General features: G+C 40.8%; 1 protein-coding gene across 4 annotated transcripts in view; it reads left to right on the top strand.

The window, feature by feature from the left end:
- Nucleotides 1–3766: 3766 nt before the first annotated feature.
- LOC129374297 (disabled homolog 2-interacting protein-like) overlaps nucleotides 3767–23138 on the top strand; it is a 163410-nt gene continuing 144038 nt past the window's right edge. The window contains exons 1-3 of one of the 4 annotated variants that reach the window (XM_055052656.1): nucleotides 3767–3981; nucleotides 12587–12711; nucleotides 15355–15460. In XM_055052656.1, the coding sequence (XP_054908631.1) occupies nucleotides 3939–3981; nucleotides 12587–12711; nucleotides 15355–15460 (274 nt within the window). In that variant the 5' untranslated portion in view covers nucleotides 3767–3938. Of the gene's footprint in view, nucleotides 3982–12586; nucleotides 12712–15354; nucleotides 15461–18667; nucleotides 18927–23138 lie in introns of those variants that run through there. The other 3 variants (XM_055052650.1, XM_055052651.1, XM_055052654.1) reach the window with 3 other exon arrangements.

The raw sequence follows: 23138 nt of genomic DNA, 5'->3' as shown, positions 1-23138 counted from the left end.
CTATGAGGTTACTGTCGGGTGGATCTTCAGTTTGAGTGATTGCATGCTCACTGCAGCAGGTATAGTACTGGCTCTGCGGAGTGTTGACAAGTGCTAAGTCAATGTGAAATGAACTCAATAAATGTCCTTTACAAAATCTGGAACGTGACATAAAGGGTTGTAAAAGCTCAATCAGAACTTTTGGTTTATATTGTAAATTAAAAAAAAGTACGAAGGAAAATTACGTGCAGCAATGAAACACACCACCAGAGGCCGCCAAATATTACAAGACAATCAGCAAGCACAGACTGAGTTATTGATGACCCTCATTTTATGACGTCAAAAGTCTATGCTGGAGGAAACAAGTCTTTCAATTTTAGAAAGACTTTGTGAGCAGGGAATTGTGTATTTGGTGGGGGTTTTTTTAGAAATATTTTTAAAAAGGGCAAATATGAAGTACTTCCACATTAGGAAAACTTGTTTCAAATATTTAAGTTTAAATGACCTTTTCTAACGAGAAAGTTAGTCAAATCTGACTTTCAATAAAAATAAAAAAGCATGTTTGAATTTCCTGGACCTCAATGCTCTTCTTGATTATATTTCACTGTTTTTGTGACTGCTGAAAAAAAGTGTGGATTCCCCCAAGGTACTTCAGTTCAGAACCACATGTATTGGGTAGATGCTGCTCTTCAAATTAGCTGTAAGTGTCACTGGTTTTGTGTTGTGCAGGTTTCTGTTCCCCTGTGACAGCCAACACAAGGAAAACTCCTTCCTCTCACACACCGTCTGCTGCAGGTTGGCACCAGCCTTCTGACTCTGCATCTATGGACGAACAATTTCAAAATAAACAAAATGATTTTATTGTATTCATTCAAGACAAAAGGTCTTTTGAGGCACTTATTTGGGCGTGAAGTGCTGTTTGAGTCAATGTTCACCAGATGACACTGTTTGTGTCCACTGAAACAAGTACAGCTGTGTCGCACCACATTTGGACGTGACGTATAGTAACTGCAAATCGGTTTCATATTGTATGACGTTAACCTTAACATTTATAATTAACTCGTCACGGCAAATAGCTGTGCTTCTTTTTACGATATTTACTTGAGATTCAGCACAAACATATGGGACAGACTTAACAAATTTCCTCACTCTGTTCCCTAAAATCTCATTCTATAGAGATTTGGTAAAACAAAACAAAACAAACAAAAAATACTGTTGGCATGAATTTCACATGTGAGCTTCAATGCTGTTTAGACAATTCAAATGCATCATATTTACTCCTTTCACAAGTAAAATAATAATCGTTAAAGCACACAATGCAGATGAAACAAAGAGGAGAGGATAACTTTATCTCAGCCTGGAGGGACTCCACCTGTCCACAGCTGACAAGAGGAAGACAATGTGAAGCAAACAAACACAAAGGTGCAGAGCCTGATAGTTGTCCGCGTTGCATCCCGTGCCGTTGAGATAGCGGCTGTTTTCATAGAAACGTCGAACATGTCTCTCCAGCTCAGTGTTGCTACCAGGACAGCTTGGAATCACACAAATCATCTCTGCTTCTTCGCCTCTACCTCCAGCGGCGACATCCGTCAGGAAGAAATTATTTCAACGTCTATCGAAAGGACCGCACAACGGCCAAACTCCCCACCGTCAATCACACACACGGCCTGCGCGGACGCATGTTGTGACTGCAGGAGAATAAAAAAAAACGATGCCAGGCTCCTGCTCTTTTATTATCACACTACAGCTTATGATAAATTTCCATTTATTCATAATGGAGGCCTATTTTCCTTTGTGACTTGATATTGGAAATACAGCAGGCATCTGTGGACCACTGTGCTCTGTCAAAACAGACCGACTGTATCCACAAAACCTTTGCAAATGAATCCACTGAGTCGCCAAAAAGAGCAAGCGTGACGGGACTCGCAAACAAACCGCGTCCCTCTGCGAAACGAGAATTGGAACAGTTTGTACACGTGCAGAGATAAGACTGTCAACAAAGCTAATGACCGGACCGAGGAAGGTCAAGGAAGTTCAGAAGAGAGGAAACAAAAATGCTTTGACTTTGTTGCGCCAGTCGATTCCCAGGAGAATAAAATATAGGACAAGTATTAGAGGTGAAACTCCACTATTTGCAGAAAAGTACAGATTTTTCTATGATTCTAAGGGTAAAATTTGCTTCAGAATAAACTTTTGTTTTGTGAACAGCATGAAAGGAATGTAAAATATGATTTGTCATTTTTTCATTATTCCAGTATGAGGCTTTTCTTGTCCAGGCTTTTCTTTGAGTGTGAGCAGCACAACCTGGACAAATGTGGTGTTGTACTTTCTTCTTTTACTTTCACACTTTCCAACAAAGCCAAGATTTGTTTCTGGTTTAATTTGGTTTCTTTTCTAAATACTTAACAATTGATTTTTTTTGTCTGCCTTATACTTGATGGTATTGTGACCAAAAGTGAAAGATTTGTTGACTGGATTTCAACCTAAGCTGCTTTGTGTGCATTTTGCAATCTTAATATTAAAAACATCTAAAGCTTGTCATTTGATTAACGAATCAAATTAAACCTTGTTATTGTTATTTGAGTTCTTATTTTTCTGTTATGCAACTAAAAGCACTGCATTATAACATGTGTGTCTTTTTTTACGTTTACTAACTAAACCAGTCTAAAACATTTGCATCTGTGTCAGACATATGCTGTCAATAAACCCAAGCACTTTATTACGTCATAAAAAAATAAAATAAAAGGTCTTTACACTTTTGGGCATTTACAGATTATCTGGCTTCTTGTGCTGCCTTCCAAGATAACACATTTCATTTTTGATGAAGTTATTAAAATGTCAAAGTGCAGACAGATGACTGATCTACACGCCGCAACATGACCTAAAACATACAGATTATGCTCAAAAATCCTCCAATATGTCTGAGTTAAAACAAATCTGCGAAGAAAAGTGGGGCAGATTTTCTCCAAAGATTTTCTCTGAGGCAAAAGATGGATGGCGGGCGGGTTGGTGATGCTTATGCAGAGGAGCCTTTACTGTTCCATGAAGGCCAGATTGGATTTAGCCATTTGTTTAATGAGCTTCTAAAATGTCACCACGTTTTGTCGCCTAACATTCTCATCCGTAGCTCTGTGCATCCCAAGACGACTAAAATGTCCAGTTCCTGATTTTGGCCCTTCGTGACACACTTTTCTCCCTCCGTCATCAAAGCACATGATGCAGGTTCTTCATTTTCTAGTGTCTTAGGAACACTGCACCCCAGTTGGGAGCCGAAACCCAAAATGCAGACTCCTGCTGACCTGCTGACCCCTGCAGCTGACTGCTTTTTATTGATGTATTTATTTATTTCTTTTCAGAATTTCTGATGCGTTCTGTCGCAGACGCGCTGGCCCGGTGCCGTTCAGCTCCGCAATCCCCCCCCCCCCAGAAGATTGGATCTGTCGTGCACAGACTTAAACTTGATGTAGTGCATGTAAGCTCCGAATTGGTTCAGCATGCAGCGCCCCGCAAGGTTACCGGGAGGAGGGGTGAGGAGGAGGAGGGCAGAGGGGGGCGGCGGCTCAACGCCTGAGCGAGTAAGCCTCCACTAAAAAGGTAATTGCTTCATTCCTTCCTTTCAGCGCCTCCTCCGGCTCTCGTCGCTCCTCCCATGCCTCACGTCAAAAAGATCTCCATCCGCAGTTACATGTGCTTTCACGTCCTCCCCTCCTCCTCCCTCTGCCTCTCCTCCCTCCCCGGCTGGGAACGAGAACAAGAATGAGAGAAACTGAGAGTGTGGCGGCTGCAGTCACTTTCCAAGGCAATCTGGGAGGATCGCTTCCCTTCCCGTCTCGCCGCCCCGGTGTTTACGCGCATGCCGCTGCCGCCTCTGCCTCCGAGCTGTTCCACGGACTCCGTCGCCACAGCGCGCAGCCAGCGCGGCTCGCAGGTCGCCTGACTCCCGGGAGAGAGGACTCAAGATGCAGCAGCAGCAAGAAATCATGTTTTCGTGTTCCCCTTCAGGTAAGCAAACCTGTCATCTTTCCATTTGAAAAATGAAAAAAATAAATAAATGCTTTTCATATTTAAGCATCCTCTTATCTATTTTTTTTGAAGTGTGATTTTTTAAAAATCTATCTGAATCTGTGTGTTTGTTTTTTGTTTTTTCTCCCCCTTTCCTCATACACACACACATGCATGCACACACACCCAGACACAGACACACACGCCTATGAGAGCATGGGATGTTCTGCAGGAGGTGATAATGCTTGTTGTTGTTGTGCCTCCTTCCATATGGTAGAACTGAAAGTGGAGTATCTGCTGTTGTTACAACTGGTCCCATAAAGCCCAGCTGTGAAACTCCATACGGATGAGGGCGGCAGTTGGTTCTCATGACCTAGATTTAGGAACAGTTTCTCTTTTTCAAGTTCTTCTTTCAACTCAAATCTGCTGTCGTTTGCCGCCGTAACGTAAAGCTTCCATTCCGAGCGTCCGTGATGAAGGCGGCCATGAAATGAGGTGCAGGTCGCCTCTTTCTGTCAGCATCCAGGCCGAACATTGAAGCAGATTGATCAGTGGAAGTGTCCAGGCGCAAGACTTCGCTTTTGTTCGTGGAGAAGTACACAGTGCAAATCAATGGCTCTTCATCACCAAATAGACGGTGATGAACATAATTTATGCCCTTCCAACTTCCCCAGATATACATATATATTTTTGCACACTGCATTTACACACGTGATTGTATATTTGTTTTCTGGTCAAAGACCAGTACAAATCTTTTCATGATTGTAAAATAATAAGAAGAATTATTATTTTTTTACAGATTGAAAATTCTTGTTTGCCTTTTGACAGCTTAACAGTGACTTTTTGTACGCTGCAGCTCAGTCAAATTGGATGAAGGGACATCTAATCTCATGCTTTTAAAAAAAAGGTTTTCCCTCAGATTCTCGATTTCATTCAAAATGTTACTTTAGCTGGGTCATTTTTTTTTTTTTTTTTACACATTAACATGCTGTTGCCGTGGCCATTTCATTGTAGGCAAGACTGTACATTTACGGTTACTGACAGTCTGGTTCTTCATCACTGATGAAACAAAACATCGACACACCAAAAAGAAATAGTCACATTCTGCAGAAATGTAATCGATTCAGAAGAGCAAAAGCAGACGCAGGTCTAAAAGCTGCGGGACATAAATCCCTCTGGAGATTCATCCCTGACCCGCCTGCTGAGCTCCTTGGTCTCTGTGATGTCGCTGCTTCACTCATGTTCTCTGGTGAACCTCAGCAGCCTTGACTGATAGCTCTGTCATTACACACAGTCATATTGGCTGAAAATGTTTTTTTTGGAAAAACTCCTAAGCTTTACTTTTCTCTTTACAACAGGATGCAACTTTGTGACGGTCGATTGCATAAAATCCCAATGAAATAATTCTACTTTACAGAGTCTTATTGAAAGCACATTGAAATAGATCACATTTGCCTTGATAGTTTAGAATATTACAGTAAAACTGAGTTACACAATAGTGGAAAAAAAAAAATTAAATCAAACATATTGTTTCTGTTTAGATTCTCAGACCACAATTTGTGCTCAAACCAAAAGATACCTGGAACGGATTTAATGATGCAGCCGGCAGTTTTTTCCACCGACTGACCGACTGACATGTCGGCGCCATTCCGACACGTTACCCGTCATCGTGTTTTTTTATTTTATTTTTATGGCTCTTGATTGAGGTGGTGGAGGGTTGAAATCCTTACCTGCATGTGTGTTTAGATTGAGTCCCATCACTTTTTCACACGAGACTGCAACAAGAAGCACACCTCGAGATGTGACAGCCCATGAAAAGGTGCGGGCTGCGCACAACGCTTCCTTCATGCTGATTTGTCGTTTGTGTGTCGACGTGCCTGATGCCATGACGGTGACAAATGGGTTATGTCCGGTGAGAGTGCATGAAGCTCAGCAGACAAGAGAGAGGTGCAAACGCTCCTCGTGATGATCAACACCCACTCGCAGTCTCCCTGTGTTAGAGACATTGCATAACCCTCTGTTTCCCTTTCTGGGGAAAAACAGAAAAACAAACTTTAAAGAGCAAGTCCGCAAGTACATACTGAAACGTTGCTGAAAACACACAAACTGTTCTGACCTGGAGCTGTAATATGTGACGAGGCTGCATGTCGTGGAACTGCTTCTGAGATATCCGACAGAAGTGGCGTCCGTTTTAGGTAGCCCTATCATGACATCACACTAATAATAAAACAGATCTAAATTCTCATTAGAAATCTGACTTTAAATGCAATAAACTGACTTACCCTTGGGTTGGATATATAAACTGACATACAAAGTGACACAGTGGTTTAAAAACATCCAAAAAAAACCTGATTATCCCACTCCTACAATTTAGATTTTTTTTTTATGAGGTGGCATAGAAAGTGCTTCAAGTTTTTTTTTTTTTTTTTTTTTTCCATAGAACAAACAGGTGCCTCTCCACCACCTGTTGCTGTGAATATTCAGCCAGTTGGCTGAAAGAAAAAGAAAAAAAAAAAGAAAGGTTTCCGAAACAAAAATGTGCCAATTAAAGGAATGCCATCCGTTGCTGCTGTGGTAAAGACGGTTTTAAGCTGACTGCGGATGAATGAACTCCCTATAATACCAGCTCATTATAGTTTTTAAAGAAACAGAAAGAGGTATAATAAGCATGGTCTTATCTGTGTTTGATATGTTTAAATATGTAAATCACAGTAGATAAATATAGAATCATAATGTTACAAATGAATGTTTTTTGTCAGTAGGAATAATTTCTGGTTTTATACCACAAGGTCATGTTGACTTATTTGCTTTAAATATTTGTGTTATTAGCACAATCATATCATTGTTACTTAAGCTTATTATACATTTTCTATTTCTTACAAATCTGCCTAAGAAATCTGTGGTAAATATGTAATCTATTGAAAACCGAATTATCCTAAAACACATTTATAGTTAGGGGTAATGAGGAATCATCCTAATTTTAGAGGTATTAGGAAAACGATACAGTTTTACGGTATTATTTGAAGTCTAAGTCATACTGCATGTAATTTGGTTTCTATGCCATCAGTTGCTTCGCTGCTTCTTTTTTGTTTTTTAATGTTGCCTTACAAAGTTGTTGTTGTTGTTCAGTAATTAGCCTCTCATTATTTCCCCTCTGTTCAGTCAGCCTTCATCACATTCCGACAGTCTTGCGTGCACAGTGTCTTTTTGTCCATTGGTTTTCACAGTCCAGTTGTTTTTCTGAGAACTTAACAAGTGGACATGTTGGATCAAAGTGTTCTTTCCAAACTCTCAATGTTTGTGAAGTGAAATGCGCTTTAAGAAAAGGACAGATGAAGTCTAAATCCTATAAAGTAAAGACTTCATCAGCCTTTTTGTTTCTCCATCATTTTAAATATGATTGCATTTGTAATTTAGAGAGGGAGTGAAAATCATATTTTTTCCAAAAAAGAAAGGTTGCTGTAAATGACTTCTTGCGCATAGTTTTTACTTTGGCCATGTTTAAATGCTCTAATGAAATGACACAAACGAAACGTCTCGGATACGAAAGATGCCAACAATTATTAGCGTGCTTAAAAAAAAACAAACAAAAAAAAAACAAGCCATTAGGTTTTAAAAATGAATTCTGCAAATGTTTTCTGTGAGAAATGTTCGGGTCAGCAGACTTTTACTGGCTCGTACAAAACCTCAAAGCTTCCCTGAGGTTTCTGCTTCAGGTGAGCATGCAGGCTAAAATCCATACTCTGGAGGAGTCTCACTGTGGGTGCGCACGCTTTAATGTGATGGGATGTCAATGTTCGCTTCCAGATTTTCAAATTCTGTGAAAGTAACACCAGTAATACGTGTATATATATAAAAGTTTATATTTAAGCCCTCGGTTTTCTTTCTTAAGAGCGCCAACTAGGGTTGACTCACCACAGTGGGCATTAAACAGAAATATTTCAAATAAAAGCATCTCCACCGAACTCGGGAGTATTGACTTAAATCTGTTTTGGCTTTTTACATAAAGTCAATACCAGATATAAGTGCTCTGGTCCAGCCTGTTAAACCGGAGCTTATTATTGTATTGCTAGTCACAACTATTGACAGAGGGATAAAATGCTAATATTGTCCAGTTATTGATCCGCTCAGTCAGAGGAGAGCATGATGGCACATGTTGGTACATGCAACTGAAAATCTGACGTAGGCTGGAGGGCTGAGCTGCACTCTGATTGGATGGCTCAAATGGTGACAATGGTGGTTTAATAAGCTTTTGACATGCAATCACGAATAACATGGAACAAACCTACATCAACACATTCATATAAATGAAAAATGTGTGACCTCATGTTACCGTTTACTTAAGTAGACATCATAACAACATGACGGATAAATATGTAGTGGTGGCATTTTCGGAATAATTCTACACTTCTTCGCTAGAAACATGAAGAAAAGCAAGCAAAGAAAAATAAACTTAATAATAATAACTTCCTTTCCATGAGATTTTAATGTATCACTGCGTTTGTAAATATTTGTCATTTTGTGTTATTATGAAAGCTAACATCATTGTAAAAAAAAAACTCAAAAAGGTTTCTATTGAAACAATAGCTAGACAAATTAATAAAAATGACTAAAAATAAAACCTTACCTGCGCAGTGAAGTCAGTGTGAACGCACAAACAGTTTTACAAGTGGGCAGCATGCAGGAAACTAACAAAAAGACGAGTTGAACGTGCGTGGGTGTGAAAACGCTTAACATGACTTTATGGGTTAGCTTGGATACGTTTTGAAGTGAGGTTTTGTTATTGGTAAGTTCACTTACAAAGAAATCTGTCATCTCTCAGTCGGTGGAAGCTAGCAACCTGTACACACTGTGTCTGTCGAGTCTCGACAGCAGATTCAGTGATCCGGTCAACCATCCAGAGTTTTCAAACATCTTTGAGACCCGGAAAGCTAAGGAACATGTTCCTCTGCAGAATTAACGTAAAATAAAAATTGAACTAAAGTCTCCATGTCATTGGGATGCAACAATATCAAAGTCAGATAAAATGGAGGGTATATAGTATATCTGACTAGAAGTTAGGTTCACCATACTGAGGACTTTTTTCAAATTTACAAACTATCATTTTGATTTGTCATCTGTCTTCTTCAAAGAGAATTGTTACCAATAATAACTTAACAAAAAAAAAAAAACATAAAATAACCACTTTCTATTTCAATGTAAGCAAGTTTGTGTAGTTGCAGACATCCTCCTGCGTTAGGATGTCCTCCAGATTCCCAAATGGCTCGTCCATCTGGGGCGAACGAGATCCGGGTCTGCTGCCTTGTTTCCGTTCAGTCAAGATGCCAGCTGCATCTTATCTCCTAGAGATGGGTTAGAAAAGAATGTGAAAGGATCACCATCTTCTCCTGAGCTGATGGTGTGACAAATAAAAGGAGGCTGGTCGAGGTCTGTTTGGCCTGATACTGTTCCTGTATTGTTCTAATGGGACTCGGTCCTCCTTTCTACCTCTGCTTCTGACTTTAAGTTGCTTTTGTTCACCTCAATGACTCCTTGACTGGTGATTTATGGATTATTGGGGAGGCATTTCTCCATTCTGGGGGGTGTGGGGTGTCACACAGTCTGTCATGGCATTGATCTCATCTCTGCGGGGCTCAAAGAGTGCACCCCCTACTGTAACCTCGAAACAACGCCACAGAGCTAGTTGTGTCTCCGAAGCCAGTCGTGTTTATGAATCCCGGTTCAAAGAACGCAGCTCGTTTCTCCTGATTAAAAAACGCAGCCTTTTCTGCTGAGGTGGGACTTTGGTTTGAAAATCAATCACCTCTTTAGCGCTTGCTTTAATTGGCTCGTTATACCTGCCATCGCAGCCCTACATTTATTTACAGCTTAAATAAATCTGAAGCAATACATGAAAACATAACGGCGTAGCATGCCACCCATAAATCCTGCCTGCATTTCTTCAGCATAATATAACAGTAATGTATTCCTCAGACAAATGGGCAGCACATGGAAGAACGATGGCCCGTACAGCTGCAAGCAGGGGCAGATTAAGACAAATAATTCAAGCACTGAGAAATCCTAAAGGTTGCATCTTTTCTTAAATTAGGTCTTATTCACAGATGTGTAAATCCCATCACCATCACTGTGTCATTCTACGTCAAATTAATGCACAAACGCACACGGGGTGTTTCTTGCAGGTCAGCTCGAAGTCGTGTTTTGAAAAGGACGTGTTGCTCTCTCTCTCTTTTTTTTAACAAGCTTCTGTGGAGGCAGGTTCATGATCCCTGTGTTGATTAAATTACGCTGTACAGTATCAGCTGAACCTAAAGGCTCCAGGATTATGAGAACAAGCGAGATAAACAAGGAAGAGATTACGCGAATGGTGGAAGTCCGCTGACTTGACGGAGCTTTGCTTTGCATTTTTAATTTTGTTTCCTTCAATAAAACAACAAAGTCTGCAAAGTCAGACGTCATGTACATTTAATGAGCTCTAAATCTTGGATCACATTGGTGTAAATCTCCCAACAAACACAGCTGCTGGGGGTAATTACTTTTATTACAAATGTAGACAAACATGAAAAAGCAAATAAAGCCAAACTTCTGATTTTTATTATTGCTTTGTTTAAGATTTCACACACAACCTACTTTCCATGGAGCATATAAAGCTCCCACGATTTAAATTGTATAGAGTTCATCTTTTGGATTTATTGACAGCCCGTGTAACGCGGCCGTTTTTGATCGACACCAGGCATTTTGAGGATCTTATATATGTTTTTACTTTTATGCAAACAAAATCCTCTCAACAACAAGCGCTGCTATCATAAACACCCAGCAGGGGTGTCATTTGACCCCACAATGCCTCACTACGTGCATGTGCTCATCTTCATTTACTGCAGTGAGATAAATATACTTGTTTGCCACCTACGCCTTGTATAATGTGCTGCACACCAGTTGATTTCGTTTCTCTAATCAGACTTTTGTGCTTTCTTGTTTTGTTATGTGTGACTATGTGAAAACTGAAAAGGAAGGCAGTCGCTCCACTTTTCTGTCAACACCGTTAAGGAGGTAACAGGGTGGCTAGACATTAACAGATGGTTTGGGAAAAAAAGGCAGCAGTTCTTATTAACTACTGCAGTAGATTTTATTTTACTTTTACTGTGTTAAAAGGTTAGAAAGAAAAAATAATTGGTATAATTTGAAACAGGCAAGCAATAATTATACATCATGCAGCCAAGATGTGTTATGTTTTTTTTGTTTTTTTTTACAGATTTATTTGGTTATGTTGAGACTTGGCCAAAAAGAAGAAAGAACAACGAGAAAAGTCTTAAATTTAGTTTTAGGTGCTTCTCGGTAAATGTTTGGTTTTCTTCTGTTGTTAACCTTGGATCTGTGTCACAGGTTCCTTTCAGGCTTTCCCTTCGCCTGCATTCAGATCCAAATAAATAAGAAAAGTTACATCTTTCATGACTGACACATACATGACACTCAACGTGTGAATTGGGTCTCTGAGACACTGTAGTCAAAAGATGGACGTACATTTTACCAAAGAGATGTAGGAAAATAAAATTCTCACACTGAGTTGTCTGGTTGCATTCATTAAAATGCATTTATATCCAATTTGGTGGTATTGATCATTTGAATGACCAAAAAGAAAAATATCCCAAGTTGATGTCTGTATAAATACTTTGTCCATCACACAGACCACGGTTCTCCTTTGGTGCTCCTTCTTGGTCCTTAATTTTGGATTATGTATATTTATATGTTTGCCTGACTGGCACCTGGATTATTTATTTTTGTGAAGGAGTGTGAGAGCAATAGAAACAAGAGCGCCGTGTAGTAAGTAGCTCAATAGCCAGAGGGAAGAAAAACTGCGTAAGAAAAACTGAAGAGTATTCCAATTAGCAGTTTTTGTACAGACATGGATGCAAGAGTTATGCACGTTTGTGCATAACTCTTGTTATACTGTTGAGTAGGTTGCTACGTGAAACAATGTTGAGTTTTTTTTATTTATTTAATACACAATTGGGAACAAATGATAATTTGTCACAAATATCTCTTGTCACAAGCTTTGAACCCTCTGCCTGTCTTAAGACTGACAGATGAACTGAGCTGTCAGTTTTTCACGATACTAATCTACAACCTGATGCTGGTTCAGTAATCGACTCTCTTTGCATCAAAATCTTTCACCCGGTCGGTTCTTCGTCGAATCATCCCGTTTCACCACCATCCTCTCTTGCTTTTTTATTTTTCTGCTGCTTCCTTATACTTTGACTTCCATAATCTCTAATATGGAAGTCAAAGGGAAAATCGCAAAAGTTTGCCTCTTGTCTTGGTGGAGAAAAATTGCAAAGTGTAGAAGTGGACATCGCCTCATCAGACAGACGAATATTTTTAGTGAACGTGACACATAATCAATTAAAATATCAACAATAAAGGGGAAACTTGCCTTTGTTTAAGCAAAGGAGCTGAAAAAACACACATATCAAAAATCTGCACATTCAGAATCCTCAACTCCCGTCTTATGAACATGCAGAAATCTTGGCTGTTTTTCTCTTTGCTCGTCACAGATGCTGTTATTCTTTGTTGCTACATCTCTCTTTTCCTCTCTCTCTCCCTCGTTCAGATCTGCGGCGCCCGCCGCAGCAGCGGATGTCACGCGGACACTCGTACGAAGAGAGAACCTTGTGGAACCCACAGTGCTCTGCGGCGGCAGACCGTCAGATGCTGCTTCTCGACGAGCAGGAGGCGGTGAGAGCAGACGGCACAGCCTTCTCATCTTTATGTCTTCTTTTTTTTTTTTCCGGGTGAATCCGATGCGCTCCTGCACAATAGCACTTTCATCCTGCTCCACTTTGAAATTAAGTTTGGACGCAGACCCAGAATCTCAATGAGAGATAGGATAAAAATACATATATATATACAGTATGTATCTCAGTACTTGTGGGGGTAAAAGAAGGAAGAAAAAAAAAAAAAAAGCTGAAGCTTCACAGTATTAAAAAGGTTTTGTGTTGAAGTTCAAGTGCGGTAACCAAAATGAAGGACTTTCTGCAGCAAATGAGGTTTTTTTTCATAACACTGTTGCACTTTTCATCAAGTTATTATGATTTTGTTCACCAGGAAGATCCTTTCAAAAATCTGCAAAGTTTCAGAGCAAGCAGTCTCTTTTTCCTCAAGGACAGTTGGATTGTGAAAATCCGTGTGCAGTTCCTGCTTCCTTGTTGGTTTTTGAAGGGAACCACACAAAATGACTGATATATTAACACTTTGCCACTCGCTAAATGAAAGGCAAATTATCGTGCCAAATCATGTCTTGCATTAGGTCCTTTTTTTGTGCAAAAGTGATAAAATTATACTGGTGTGAGCGCGCGCATTATTTTACATTATGTTATTTCAGTTTGGTTTGCCATGTCAATCTGCTCTAGTTTTGGCTTCACATCATTACACTGCGATGTTCCACGACCCTCTGATGTCCCGCTCTCCGTCTCCGGCAATACTCTGAGGCGTTCGCTGTCCTGAAACTCTCATTCGCTTCTCTCCTTTCTTTCCTTTCTTTAATGAAGCCGGAGACGTTTTCATCTTCTCCACTTATGGTCTGGAATTGTTCTACCGTCTCAATTATGAACCAGAATCAAGCTATCTCTAATGTACAGTATCTGATATGTTGTTTTCTTTCTCCTCCCCATCCTTCAATATTTCAAGCCTGGGAAGGCAGAGTGCTCTAACACTTCAGATAAATTATTACTCTGTCACCAAAAAAAAAAATTAATAATGGATTAGGGGATGAATAATGAACTATAAAAATGTCATTATAATAAAGAAAAGCCACAAACTCCAATATCTGCGTAGAGTTAGTGCTGATGTAGCCATAAAGATCACTGGGCTTCGTAGTCCGTACAGGTCTTGAATGGTTATTTATCTCCTTTTGATCTTTTTTTCATATTTTATTGCTTTAGAACCACAAAGTGTCCCAGGAGACACAAACACAAAGTTAAGGTTTGCTCAAAGTTCATCCCCACTCCTACGCCCCCAAAAATCAGAAAGAAATCCAAGAGAAGAAAGCTTGAATTTCTATTTGACAAAACCTTTTGTTAAGGTTTTGGAGGTTTCAATTGTTGACTGCATGTTCTATTGCTTTGAAATGCCTTGTTGCTGAAGTATGCTATCCAAATAAAATTTGATTTGATGGGATTTTCCAGCCTAAACAGCCCAATTATTCTTTTTAACCCCCAACAAAATCCCCGGTTTGTGCCACTTCCAAATGTGCTGCCAATTCGGATTCACATCCAAAGCCTCCCCCGGTCTAAACGGTCACGCCGCAACTTCATCCGGCTTTTATGCCATTGATATGCATCAGAGCACTGCACCAGAAAAAAAATTCCAGTTGAGGTAAAACAAGATGTAAAGAATGGCTAAAAAAAATACAATGACAAACGTATGAAAGAAGTTTGTCGCGGAGGTGCAAACCACTCCTGGCTCTGACTACACATCCAAACAGACTTTTCCTTTTGCTATCGATACTCCTCAACAAGCCGTTGCTTCTTTTGATTAGCTTCCTTCAAAATCTATTATTACTTGCTTTGTGATGGCGCATGTGGGTCACGCAGAAGTCTCACTGCTGTCGGGTTTAATTGGCAGCATGAAAAATTTGTAGCAAAAAAATAAAAATAAAATAAATAAAAAAATCCGAATTGATCATCAAGTCCCGCTGTGCGAACGTAGCCTCGACCCCGAACACACTTTGAAAACGAACGTTCACAGATTCTCTCCATTCAGTTAGATGGAGCTAGAGCTGAGTTTCTTTTTCTGGATGTGCTTCTGTGAGTTGTAAATCATTGAGACATCCAAGAGAAGAAACTTCAGAGAAACAATACAGGCACCTTTAGACTCCCGATGCATTAAGAGAGTCTGAGGGAGAATCAGACGGAGATGGCGATGACCCAAAAGTCGTATCGGAGGATGTGAGAAACGCCGCGACGGGGCGTGAGCGTGTTCGATAAGCCATTATCGCCACGAGAGGAGGACAGCAGGCCGTTGTTTCATCACAGCCCTTTTCTTTTCCCTTTTGTGTTTTTCAATCATCGTTTGGAGCCAAACATGTCCAATGCGAGCTACGGGAAGAGAAGCGTCTGACACAGATTGATGCGCTGCTAGTGTCTGCTCCACTCAGAACAACAGAGACTCATTCATCAGAGTTACAACAGCTATTGTGAGGCGTCGACCCGATACGGCGTCCAACACAGTGGTCAGCATCGCCACAGCAACAGCGATAAGACCCTGAGTAACTGTTGTTTGTGCAATGGAGGGCTTGATTGTGGTACTTCTGTCAATTTTGTAATATTGGTTTATCCGTCTTAACATGACTGATCATGTTTTTGTTGTTTTTTTTTGCAGGGGAGGCGCATTGCGTCAGCCAGGGCCCATCTCCTGCGACGCACCATCAGCGTTCCTGTGGAAACTCAGTTTCCAGAGTTCCACAGCCAGCTTTCCACAGAGAGCGGTAAGCAGCCCAAAGCTCCCCGCTGCTGACGCTGAGCTCTCACAAGTTTTTTTTCTTTTATTAATTGTTTTTTTTTTTTTCTGGAAAGAATTTCACCGGCTTCACAGGCAAAGATGTTTGATTCAGTGAAGTCAGACGTTTTCATGCTCTTGAGTCAGACTTGAACGGAGCGGACTCGGTGAGGTGATTAGTGTCGTGTTTTGTTTCTACCACTTATCCACTAGATGGAGAGCTTGCTGCTCCGCACTGCTGCTCTGCACTCATCACACTTCAACACTCAAAAAATACACGTAGAAGTTTTTTGTTGGCATGCAGTCTTTAAGCCTAAGTGTATAAACTTGATCCAAATAGAGAGTCTTAATTAAAGCTCAGGGTTGACGATCAACACATAAAGTCAGATTTGGGAAGAAGGTGGTGCTAATTGGCTTGCAACCTAATAAGGTGTTTTGGTAGTCAGGTGTTTATTTATTAATTTTTTTTATTTTACGAGTTACATGTCAGGCTTCTGGGCAAGAAAACAAAGATGCAAGTTTATGGCCTGTTTGAATTTCTATCCCGTTTTTTCTTTTTTTTTGTGCTCTCCATATCTCGGCCACTATATATTTAACTTGTTACACAGCTGTGATCTTGTAATTTCCAATATTTCTCCAGAAATATGGGACGGAGTAGCACCTTTACGCTTGTAGCTCGTGCGGGACAAGAAACACACATGGTAAATTTTAAATGGGGCTAAAGATTTGTGCCTATGTGGCTCGATGCACAAACTGATTGATATCAGAGATTCTGGAAGTGAAGTCATTTGAAAGTAAATACATGTGAAAAAAGTAAAAAAAAAGCTTGAATGGAAGGAAAAAGTTTTCAAGAAACATTCCTGTTATAGTTTCCATGTCATATCTTACTTGGACAACCAAATTTATATATATATATATATATATATATATATATATATATATATATATATATATATATATATATATATATATATATCCCACTTTGATCTCGGGACTGGAAACCCCGAGATCAAAGTGGGAAACACCCCCAAAGGTGGTGGAGAATGCCAGAGCTAAGATCCTGTGGGACTTCAGACAGACAAATCCTGTGGGATCCAGACAGACAAAATGGTAATGGCGAACCAACCAGACATTGTCGTAGTGGATAAACATCAGAGGAAAGCCGTTGTGGTAGATGTAGCAATACCAAGTGATTGCAACATCAGGAAAAAGGAGCACGAGAAACTGGAGAATACCAGGGCCTCAGGGAAGAACTGGAGAGGGCCTGGAAGGTGAAGACCACAGTGGTGCCTGTGGTCATCGGGGCCCTCGGGGCAGTAACCCCCAAACTGGAGCAGTGGCTACAACAGATCCCAGGAACAACATCAGACATCTCAGTCCAGAAATGTGCAGTCCTTGGCACAGCCAAGATACTGCAGGACCCTCAAGCTCCCAGGCCTCTGGTAGAGGACCCGAGCTCAGAGGATAAGAACCACCCGCGGTGGGTGAGAAGGGAATTATTATTTTTTTTATATATACTACGCAGATATTAACACACTCAGCACCTTTGGTATGTCAATATTTAACAGACAAATGGGTTTCTGATGTGGGATGCTGTCATGACGTAATGGAACAACTCGGTTCAAATAAGGTGTACCTAATATAGTGGCCGATGGAGGCACTCAACTGCAAACCAGTGTTTCAGTCTGTGTGTTCCGGTTCTTCACCCTTGCAAAACCGCAAACGATATTTGTAATTTAGTCGGCGTGCGTCCCACCTGCTCAAGCTTCCCGTTCAAAACGAGCAGCGTAAGAAAGGCAAACTACTCTCCCATGAAAAGGTTTCAAACAAATTGCAGCGCGCTTTCATCTCGTTTGATCTCCAGGCCGAATTCTGAGCACCTGTCGCCTCCGTTCTTTTGAACCCGTCAAGGTTTTGATGAGAACACGCATTCGTTTTATGAAAATAGCAGAGCGCAAAATTTTTGCTACAACCTGTTTCATCGGTCACATGTTGCACCTCTTTCCCGGTTTTTAATTTGCGGTGAGCTGCCGTGATTTATGAAGGATTAAACAGAGATGTGCTTTTAAAGGATTTCATCTCGCAGCCCAAATGCTTCCTCTTATGTGTCTTTAATTCCTGCTTGTAATCCTTCCCCCAGAGCACAAGATGACTATTAGCTCTGAAAAAGGGTGGCATACAAGGAGGTGAAAATGTATACGCCAGCTTAATTTTACCAGTACTGTAATGAGGAATAGCATTTAAACTTGTGCTGTTTTGAAAATGTGAAAAATCCCTGAAGAGTTTGTCATTTAATTTGATTTTGAGTGTTGAGTTATGCACCACTGAGAAACCTGTAGCTACAATTAAACTATGCTAGCATGTTTTCTTTTTTAGTTTGTTTTTTAATAATTGGATATGAATTTTAATATTACTCAGAAATTAATATAACGTAAATATGCAATAAACCTGTAACGTGCTTAAAGGAGAAATATGATGTATTTTACCAGGCACATAGTGTCTTTTACCCTCAGTTTACAAAAAAATCTGCTCTATATATCAAATATAACTTCAAAGAAATGTGATTTTGTAAATTTACACATTGAAATTGGGCCACTGTCTCTTTAAAAACTCTGGCTCTTTCTGAAACTCCGCCTTCAGAAAGTGATCACATCGCTCCTTGATAAAGTTTTCACCAGCTTTGCACTGAGAAGTAGCTCCTATAACGAGCTCAGCAGATGCACTGTTCCACCAGGTGTTTGCTAATTGCTGAGGGCTAGTCTGAAGGAGCTGAGTGTGGGAATCACGGAGCAGCGCTGCTCTGTGAATCGGAGGCCTGGAAAACGCAGCTCCAAGGAGGAGCTGTGGATCGAAGGCGGGGCCAGGTCCACCCTGAACGGTTGCCACAGAAGATGAAACAATTTCTTAAACGTGCATGAAAGAATCACAGGAATGTTTCTGACGCCATGACGCCTCTTTAAGGGTTACGGAAACTACACTAAAATCTCCATATTACTCAAAAACAAAGGGGAAAAGTCTGATCGGAGAGGCGACATTTAGCGCAGCCGCAATTCCCTCCAGCCAGATTTCTCTTGCTCCATGTGGAAACTGCCCCTCAGTCTCCTCCCTCCTGTTCCAATCTCTGCTATGCTCTCGCTGCCTTGCTCTCCACAGAGGGGCTCAGTCAGACAGATGTAACACAGCAGCAGAAGCTGGAGCCGAGCTGAGCTGGCAGGCGGCGGGGGCCCAGACCAGTGCCAGTAGCTTTTACTGGAAAACCGCAACAGGACTGAAGTCGGCAGCGGAAGGACGATACATCACCCTACCTGTATCGGTTGAAGACCATTTGGCGAAAATTTCTTTTTTTATTATTGTTTTGCCTGTCAGGATGTGGGAGTGTTGATCTGAGCGCTCATCATCAACCCGCGAGTTCACCATGGAGCCTGACACCAGCACCAATCAAGAAGCACCGAATGGTAAGGAAGGAAAGAAGAGAAGATGAGAACACTTGAGAGGGAGAGCAGAGAAATAAAAAGTTTTAAGCGTGAGAGTTAGTTAGTTAGTTGGGTCACGTGTTTTTCCAGTTAGCCTATTTTTATTGCCAGGCTGTTGCCTTGGCCCTCTGTGGTCATCATGAATAGGACTTTAGTCTGGTCTGCTGATTTAGAGCTGGGGGGTGAAGAGGTTAAAAGTGGGGGTCACATGGCAATACGATGAAATCACGGTGGAAGTGTTCAACTTCAGCAGTCGTCTTCTCCGTTTCGTTTTGCAGCTAGAAAGTGCAGAAGTGTGAGAGCGATTAGAAGCTCTGGTTTCTGATGGCGCTCCAGCCGTTCCTTGTTTGAGCCTCATAAAAACCTGGAAGCTCCTCTCCACGTTCGACCAGGATAAGTAGCGTATGCGAGGGCCATGGGTGTGGGATCCCTGCACGAACGCGGCGCTATAATTTGACGGTCCTGCGAATCTGTACGTCCGTGGTCGCCGCGGCATCAGGAGTACGTGGGTGTTTGTGTGCTCCGGGAAAACCCGAGAGCAGCACGGAAGAATGAAAAGTGGGATGAAGTAGGGGGGCGAGATAGAAAGACAGAGAGAGAAAGACAGAGAGAGAAAGACAGAGAGTTATGTACACAAATAAATCCAGGGGAATCTGGACTCCGCTGCTCGTTTTTACTCGTTTTTCCTTCTGGTCCACCAACCGCTCTGATGCACACTTGATAGTTAAAACGCTGAACACAAAAAAGGAGAAGAATTAAGAAAAAAAAGACACTTATTAACAGGGCCAGAAAAGATGTTTTGGCTTCGTGGCCGACGGGAAGGACTCTGCTGTGCTGCTGATGAAGAATGCGGTTTAGAGAATGAGTCAACAGAGAGCATATTTCCAGGAGGCCATAGTTTCTCTCTGCCAGCGTCTAAGCCACATTGTTTTATGTGCTGGGCCGTCTGCCATGGTACAGAAGAAGTCCTAGAGAAAAGAGGGAGGTGAGACAGCTACAGAATAACGGGGTTTTATCCGTCCTTTGAGATAAGAGACTTCTCCAAACAGTCAAAGTCAGATAAATAAGAACCCTACTTTTCCACATCTGTATAAATCAAGGATCCCTGAAAGAAAATGCCTCTATCATTTGGACATGGGGTTTTGGATGTGATGTAATAGAGCTGCACAAAGAAGCTGAAAACCTGGGCAGGGAGAATGTGGAGGTGGTTGCATCATGCTGCGGGGATGGCACACTTCATCCGGTGCAGTCGGAATGCGGACAGAGGTAAACTCGGAGCAAACTTGGAAGAAAACGGGACAATAATTCTGATCATACAGCCAGTGGAAATGACTGTCAAGAGTCGTGTCAGAGTGATCTTGTTAAAAGTCGAGACTAAATCCAGTTAGGAAGCAGAAGAAAACGCTCTCTATTCACTCTGAGCTTGAATTGTTCTGAAGAAAGATAAGATCCAGCTTCAGTCTCTAGAAAGTTTTGGAGCTGTGGGTTGTTTACCTAAATATATCTGGAAACTAAAACTAACATCTTGAAAACGATCAAACGATCAAGTAAAAATGATTTTCCTTTCATTTTGCAATTAAATGCATTTATTTACTTATATTTTGCATCCAAAAGACAAAATGTAAAAAAAGTAGTCATGAATACTTTAACAAGGTAATCTAAATGGAGATGGGCCGGCTATAATTCGATATCATTCGATCACGTCCTCCGGGTTCACCGTTTCTCAAACCTCCCGGTATCAATTTTCGCTCCCTCTCACACACATTCTCGCAACAAACAATCCCGGATTTATCTTTCCGTGTGCATTTTGTTGTCTTATATTACGTATTGCCTTGCACATTTCCCCCCGCCCTCCATGCAAAGTAGATGAATTTAGCTGACTGTTTTAGCAGTGAACTGTGACTGCATCCATTTCCTGCTTCTGTCAGAAGATTGTGCTGATGCTGGGCATCTTTTGTCACTTAATAGTACTTTTAAAAAAACAACAACAACAAAACTGCACTACCAAGCTAATTCAGAAGTTTTCTCAAACAAAGTACTGAAAATAGAACGTAGATTAAAACACGAGTTAGGATTTGGTGCCGGTAACTTGTATTAGTGGGTGGCATGTTTACGGTCTCTCCTTTTTAAAATCACAGAGAATCGATACCGTAAAGTGTTTTTCCATTTTTGCGTTGGTCAAATCAGGTGGGAAACATGTCTGGACTTCAGGCCTCTAATCTACCATCAAGGCTCTTCGTCTTCTTGCCAGTTCCTGTGAGCTGCAGTATTTGCTGAATGCGGTTTGATTTTGAAAGGAAATGCAGGGAAGGGAGGTTTCTTAAAATTCTCTCATTAATACGTAAGGCAACATGGAGCATTTCGTAAAAATGCGCAATTTTAACAAATGACGTGGAACTGATAATCAAAACTGATTAAAAGATATCTATTTTTTTCCCATTTATACGGCCGACTTAAAAATTGGGCAAAGAGCTTCTGCACATCCAGGTTTTGTGGAGCTAGTTAAAGCTGAGAAACCTAAAAACTAAACGCTAACACAGAGTTCTTGATATATTGAAGGGTGTTGATGGTTTGAATCTGATAATTAAGACTTATTTAGGAACTTGAAATGCTTCGTATATCAATAAATCATTGCCACTGTGGTCATTTGGAAACCACAGTTGATTTACATAGAGCTCTGAAGTCTGAACTCGCCCGGGCCATTGCCATCCAATGCAATTCCGCTTGATTCCCATCTCTCTTCACTGCAGCATCTGAGCTTTCTTCCGTTGAAGAGGATTTCTCCGGTCGAACTTGAACCGGGCCAATCAGCGAACAGAACAGGTTGTGAATGACAATGTTGATTTTGGGATGCAGAACACAACGGCGGAAAACTAGAGATTCTGAAGAGACGTGAAATAGCCACATTACCAGAAGGTGAAACATGAGTTGCTTGTGTTGTCCTTTTGAATTTGAATTGTTAAAAAAAAGTGAAGTCGCTGTAAGAGGGGTGTGACTGAATGTCAGAAGGTTCCTGTGGGGAAGTGGTTCGCTGTCAGAAAGTAACGCATCTTTCTCGCTTGTGTTTTTAGCATCATTGAAGTTTTTTCATCACTTTTTAAAGCCGATTGTTTTTTCTTTTTTTTTTTACGTCAAGGTACAAGATACATTTTATTTAAGTGTTTGTGCAAGTCAGAGATTCGAGCAAAGTCATCTACGACACTAAAAACGTGGAGAACGTCGTGTCGTCGTCCTGACACAGTTAACCATGATGCAACAGAATGGCGGTGGGAGCATCATGCTGTGTGGGTTCTTTCCTTTAGCAAAAAATGGTCAAAATCCAGATCTAAATTGATCTAAAAATCACATTGACTGCAAAACTTGAAGATTTCTAATCATAATTTAATTTAATTAATTTCCTTTTGGGATCAATGTAGTAGCTTCTTTATTTGAATATTTATTCAGCATCCAATCTCATAACCTCTGGATTTACATGCTGATAGAGGTAAAAATGTATCGACAGCAAATATTTCATACGAGGGTTTGAACGCTTCTTCAGTGTACTTCCGCAAAGACTTTCACTTTTGTGTAACATCTTTACAACAAAAGAGAAAGTTGAATAATTTGTTTCAGTTTTCTTTTGTTTTTTTCCTCCCTGCGGTCAAACAAATGTCCCAGACTGATACGTTTGTAGCATCACCAATTGTTTCCACAATTATCACAATAGTCTGCAAAGGGAGCTGTTGCACCAAACAGTTTGTTCTGCAGGATGTGCTGAAAACACCACAACACATTTCTTTCTTTTCTTTTTTATTTTAGACTTCTTGACAAGCAGAACTCCTTTCGTTTGGAATCAAATTGACAACATCTTACAGAAACCTGCAGACGTGAGGATGTTTCAGAAAGAAAAAAGGAACAAAGAGGTGGGGTGAGGGGTAGCTCCACACCGTGGCCCTCACTGATATGTAAATAGGTCTGTACGTTTTTTGTTTTGTCCTAGATGAGAAAGGTGGAAGGCTTGCTGAAGTAGCAAAGCAGAAGACAGGTGGACATATTTGGTGTGACTGTGTATTTTAACTTGTCAGAGATTCTATTCAGCTGGAGAAGTAAGCCAGCTGGGATACTTGAAGCACTTTTATTGGAGACAAAGGGGCCTTTCTCCTTTTTCTTTTTTCTATTTCTTGTTTGAAGTGTTTCTCCCTGCACCTTAAAAAA

The sequence above is a fragment of the Poeciliopsis prolifica genome, unplaced genomic scaffold (genome assembly GCF_027474105.1).
Source record: "Poeciliopsis prolifica strain line A6 unplaced genomic scaffold, Auburn_PproV2 SCAFFOLD035, whole genome shotgun sequence".
NCBI classification, from domain to species: domain Eukaryota; kingdom Metazoa; phylum Chordata; class Actinopteri; order Cyprinodontiformes; family Poeciliidae; genus Poeciliopsis; species Poeciliopsis prolifica.
Note: the sequence above shows the minus strand (reverse complement) of the source record. Positions and strands in the feature narration are given on the sequence as shown.